Here is a 5,323-nt window from a genome sequence, read left to right as displayed (position 1 = left end):
CCCAGAGTGCCCCCTGCCAGTCTGCATCCAAATCACTTAAGTTAGTTAAGCAGGTTGTAGTCAGTCTCAAGCCTTTCACATCTGGTTTGAAGATGTAAAGACTGGAAGAACTGCTTGAAAACACAGGAATGAAATGATGTTTCATAGCACCACTTCAGCCCTATAGAGAACCAACCTCAGGGACCCTTGGCAGAGGTCGCTTTGTTTTCTCTCCAGGAACCTTCTCTTTCAGAAGCACCGTCTGTACATCCAGTGCTCCTATCAAAGTGTTTGGCTTGTAACTGAGAGGTTGCTGAGTTCCCGAAGACTTCAGTTCAAGACAATGCTGCGATGGATTTAAGCGATACTGGCTGCATAGATCAACCAATAGATCCATCACTGCTTTACTGGAGGAAAAAAGACATTTACTGTTAGCATGAGAAAAAACAGTTGCTAAAAAAAAAACCCCAAAACCCACAACAAAACCCCTCACCTCACTTTCAATAGGGGAGAAAAAAAGGCAATACAAGCTGTGGATGTGTCACTAGTTAACCATCTTTGGGAGGGAACAGTACTAATGCTTTGAAATGCTAAACAGATCAGATAAAATGTTAGGAATTAAACATATTCACGCTTCAGTGTGTGCTTATGAGCTGGCAACCAAATATTCAGTATGCGGCAGACAGTAGCAATAATAGCACTAACCTACATAAGCCAAGAGCAGACAAAGTGCATCTTATCTGCTAAATCCATACATTAACCCCGTTCTTTAACATGAAGACAAAATATAAATTATGCACTCCGATATGGTAAACTCCACCTAGATTTGAACCATCACATACCACAACTCAAAATGCTGCATTTAAATCTAGATCAAAAGGTAGACAGGATATTTTTTTTTCCAGCTTATAACTTTGAGTCCTCCCCCGGCACTCTCTTACCATCCTGTCACTCCCCACCCTGAATCAATTTGACATCAGCAGTATTTCCAAGAACAAGAGAACCCTTCCATATTTATTTTGGTGAGTATATCAATCCTGTATAGAAACATCTGGTTTCAAGTATTTGCATTATCAAGAACTCCTAGTGCAGTTGTGATTCTTAAACCATGAGGTTAAAGGAGTCAGTCATTGCCTCTCTCTCATTCTGTGACTCTGCACAGAGGTACTCTGGCATTAGTAACTCAACATCCATTGGAGTTTAACTCTGCCTGACACGGCAGATGTGAACTAGGTTCCTCCACACCCCAGAAATTCTCTTCTGCCAAGGTACTGAAGGGGTTTGGTTTTGGGTTGGTTTGTAGTTTTTTTGTTAGGTTTTTTTTTTTTCTCTCAAACTTCCTCCTTAAAACTCCATCCAGGATCAGAGAAAACAGGTTTATTTAAACTGGTTATGTTTCTGAAAAGGTTTTGTTTCATAAACCAGTATCTGTCATTAACAAAACAGCATAAGCTGAAAAACTGACCAGCCATACCTGAAGTGTGTTATGTTCACAGGATATTTTTCTCCCAGCAAAAGTGAAAATAAGTTCATAGACAATATATTTGCCAAGGGAATTGGCACCTCTTCTAATGTGTGAACCAGAAAAAATATACAGATTCAAACTGCAAGCAAATTCAAAGAAAATAATATTCTTCACTGGTTATTAGCTACCACAATTTCATCTATAGCTCAAGAATTGCCCTTCAATTGCAAGCTGTAGGCATCTGGGAAACTACTCTGGGGGTAGGGGGTGGGCTGCCTATCTTCTTTCTATGTATGTTGTTGGCCAACACCTGCTCAAGTAGTTGGTGAAGAATCCTAGAGAGCTACTGGCAAAGACAAGAAGAACAGAAAACAAGAATGATCCCTTATTAACAGGTCAAAGACTAAAACATCAGTGACACTTCTTCCCACACAAGGGATGAGAAAGGACCCTCTTTATTTCAAGATTAACTGAGTTATGCACTGTGAGCTGAAAAAGCAGCAAGCGTGGAATATCTCAAATAGGTGACCGCCCAGTGAGAAGATGATCTGAAGATCAAACAAGGAAAACAGATGTTATTAATATGCATAGGAGGCTTCAGAAAAATAGGGCACTGTTATAACTGCTAACAGAGAGAGCATCTAAACAGAAATGTATAATATCTAAATCAAAACTGTATCTGGTCATTTCGTGAGGACTTATTCTGGCACTGTCCCCAAGTTGCAAACATCTGTATTTCACAACCATGTTTAATTCATATGTAACATGCTACGAACCAACAGAAACATTTACACCTACCACGTCCAAACTATGAAATAATCCCACCTACACCAATATGTACATGAATATTCATTTTGAAAAAGTCAGTCCACCTGATAGAGATCTCAGCTTGTTTGTTTACAGACGTATTTCTTTTAAACTAAAATCTGCATGTTTTTTCCCCCCTCAGCCTTATTACTATTGTTTCAGGAAAAGAAAAAAGCAAATAACCTGGCAGAACTGCACTACATGGTGTTCTACATGCTAGACATTTCTGTTTAAAGTGAAACACAAATATATTTTAGAGCATAATATTGTGATAATTCATTCAGTTTTGGACAGCTACCTTGCCTTATGTAAACTATTTCGTTAAAACCACTTTAAAAACCCCAGCACTTAAAAAGGACTTTTTAAAAAAATGTATAGTTCAAAAAACCAGCTTATGATCCTATGCACCTTCCACTGACATTATGAAACATGTTCAGCAGCAACAGTACCACAATTTCAACAAGATTAGAATCCACACCAGCCATCTGAGAAAATAAGTTGCAGACAATCATGCAAGTTGAACAGATTTGTCCAGACAATGAATGATTTAAAATTCCAGCCAAATTTGAGGTTTCATCTTCATCTGAGGCTTTCATCTGATTACAGAGGAGGGGTGTGTTAAACATAACACTGAGGGAAGTCTGCAACAACCCATCCTGAGCCATGCTGCTCAGAATACACAACTGCTCCATGAAAATCATCCCCAGGCTTCATTTGTACCATTTAAGGAGTACAAATTCAGCAGTGTCTCTGAAGCTTTTGAAACAACTTCAAAGTGAATAATATGCTCTTCCCGAAATGTAAATTTGGGAAAATAATTTCTAAAAAAACTTCAAAAGGATTAAAAAAAAGGAGAGAGAAATTCTACAAATAAAACTGAAAATTCATATGATTCCAGAGAAGTAAGAAAGCTGAGAAGTCCTTGCAATAAAGTTATTCTTCTATCAGATTTCAATTTCACAAACTTGAAAAACCTTTCCTTTGAAACTGTGATACAGTTCAGCTTGATTTTAAACAGGAGTTCTATTTCAAGTAACTCCATGTGTATACCACACACAGAAGAGAGCCACTAAACGCAGCAAGAGAATGGTACCGAGTCATCTATTAATCTAGATCAACTTTTCTTTCTAACCTTGGGATGAACATGGCTCTTGGAAGATGCAAAGGGTCAGTCCTTCCTTTGCTTCCATCTTGTTCCAGAGATATGCACTCTGTTGTAACCTGCTTTTGAGACCTGGTAGAGCGCATATTCTGTTTTGAAATTCAGGTGGGTCTGGTCATAAAAGATTAAATCAAAAGCTGAACTGAAGTTAAATATCTCCTGCCTTTCCCACTACTCAGCTAAGACACATATTACTTTCAGTAAGATGTGGCTGAAATTTTGGGTGGAGTGATCAAACACTATGTGACAAACACCAAGCATTAACGACTGATAAGCAAATACTAGACACAAAATGAAACTGGAGGATGAACTCAATTTAAGATTAAAACAAGATGGTTCAGACAACTGCTCTTAGAAAAGGAGAGTACTTCAGCTCTGTCCAGATACTCTGTTAATTAAGGTATTATCACCAATTCTGGACCATAAAGAGTAACTACTTTACCAACAATATTTAGCAGGCTGAAGATCTGATCAAGTTTGAGCATGTCAGACCACTTGTGTCCTGTCGTTCACCAGTAAAATGCAGCGAAGACATCTATAGCTTAAGAGGCAGAAAAAACCCAAGTTGATTTAAGTGTTGCTTGGCCTCATTTCCTTGGATCACACAGAGAAATCCATTTTAAAATACAGCCTTGTGTATCTAGGAAATAAATGTGTAGGATAAAGTCCTACTCTATCGAATAACATTGACTTTCCTATTACATGCTACTTCCATGCTATGAATGCCCATAAAAAATTCTCAAACTGGAAGAACCTTCTTCACTTAGGTCAGCACCAAACACACACTAGGAATCCAAAGTGATGATTAAAAAAGAAAGAGAAGTGTAAGTGGGGCAGGGGGAACCCGAAGTCTCTGATGCTTTCGCTATCTGCATTTAAAAAAAAAAAATAGCATTATTCATTATTTTCTCACGCTTCAAAGCACAGCAGACACTTCATGAAAAGACTGCAAGTTTTCCTCCACAAGCAGAAACTAAATAGCAAACTGCATCAAAAGAATTACAGGAAGCATGATAAACAGATATTCACAAATGCCTTCTATTTCTTTACTTATTTGGCTCATGTACATTTGGCTCTTATCTTCCGTAACTGAGCAAGTCCACAGAAGGAACATCAAGATAGCACACAAGACGAGGAAGAGGACTGGGTTTGTTGAACCTTAAGACGAGATGGGTGAAGTGAGACCTTCCTGTACCAACCAGTAGGGTTATAGAGCCAGTCTCTTCTCAGAGGTGAAGAGCAGGAAGACAAGAGGCAAGAAACAAGCGCCAATTTAAGAAATTCCACTTAAGTACATGAAAACATTTTTCATGAAGATGGTCAAGCCCTGGAACAGGGGTACAGAGAGGTTTGTAGACCTCCAATTCAAACTTATCTGGAGACAGCTTGGAGCAACCCACTCATGAGACCTGCACTGAGCAGGCTGTTAGAACAGGTACGTTCTAGTGGCTCCTTCCAACATAAATTATTCTGTAAATTATTCTAGTGTCCTGGTTTGAGCTGAAACTTCCTTGTTTTGGGAAATGGACAAATAGAATTATTCCATGCAAATACGATAATTCCGCATTTAACTGGTTAAGGGGGTCAGGTGAAACGTTACGTCAGGAGCCTTTAAAAGCAGCAGGCAGGGGGAGGATCCCTCCCTCTTGGCTTCCGGACTTTCACGAAGAGAGGAGAGCGCCCACGGATCTGCTCTGCTGAGAGACCAGGCCGAACCCAGACCGGGACCTGAGGGCCTGCGTCGGACCACAGACTCTGAACTGCTCTTGCCGTGGGTCCTGTGTCGTCTAAAATCCAGTGAAATATTCGCTCTCCCAGCCGTTTCGTGAAGGGAGTTCTCCTGCCGTGAAAATCGGCCGTGCACAGGGCTCCCCCCCATCTCGCCGTGGGGACTGAGAGCCGCTGCCCAG

General features: G+C 40.0%; 1 protein-coding gene across 1 annotated transcript in view; it reads right to left on the bottom strand.

Moving 5' to 3' along the window:
- Nucleotides 1-5,323, bottom strand: part of COBL (cordon-bleu WH2 repeat protein) — a 113,922-nt gene that overhangs the window by 103,773 nt on the left and 4,826 nt on the right. Inside the window, exon 2 of the mRNA XM_010131870.1 lies at nucleotides 176-386. Within this exon, the coding sequence (XP_010130172.1) occupies nucleotides 176-386 (211 nt within the window). The remainder of the gene's footprint in view (nucleotides 1-175; nucleotides 387-5,323) is intronic.

Source organism: Buceros rhinoceros, unplaced genomic scaffold, assembly GCF_000710305.1.
Source record: "Buceros rhinoceros silvestris isolate BGI_N320 unplaced genomic scaffold, ASM71030v1 scaffold932, whole genome shotgun sequence".
Taxonomy (NCBI): Eukaryota; Metazoa; Chordata; class Aves; order Bucerotiformes; family Bucerotidae; genus Buceros; species Buceros rhinoceros.
The sequence above is the reverse complement of the archived record's forward strand: the minus strand, read 5'-3'. Positions and strand labels throughout refer to the sequence as shown.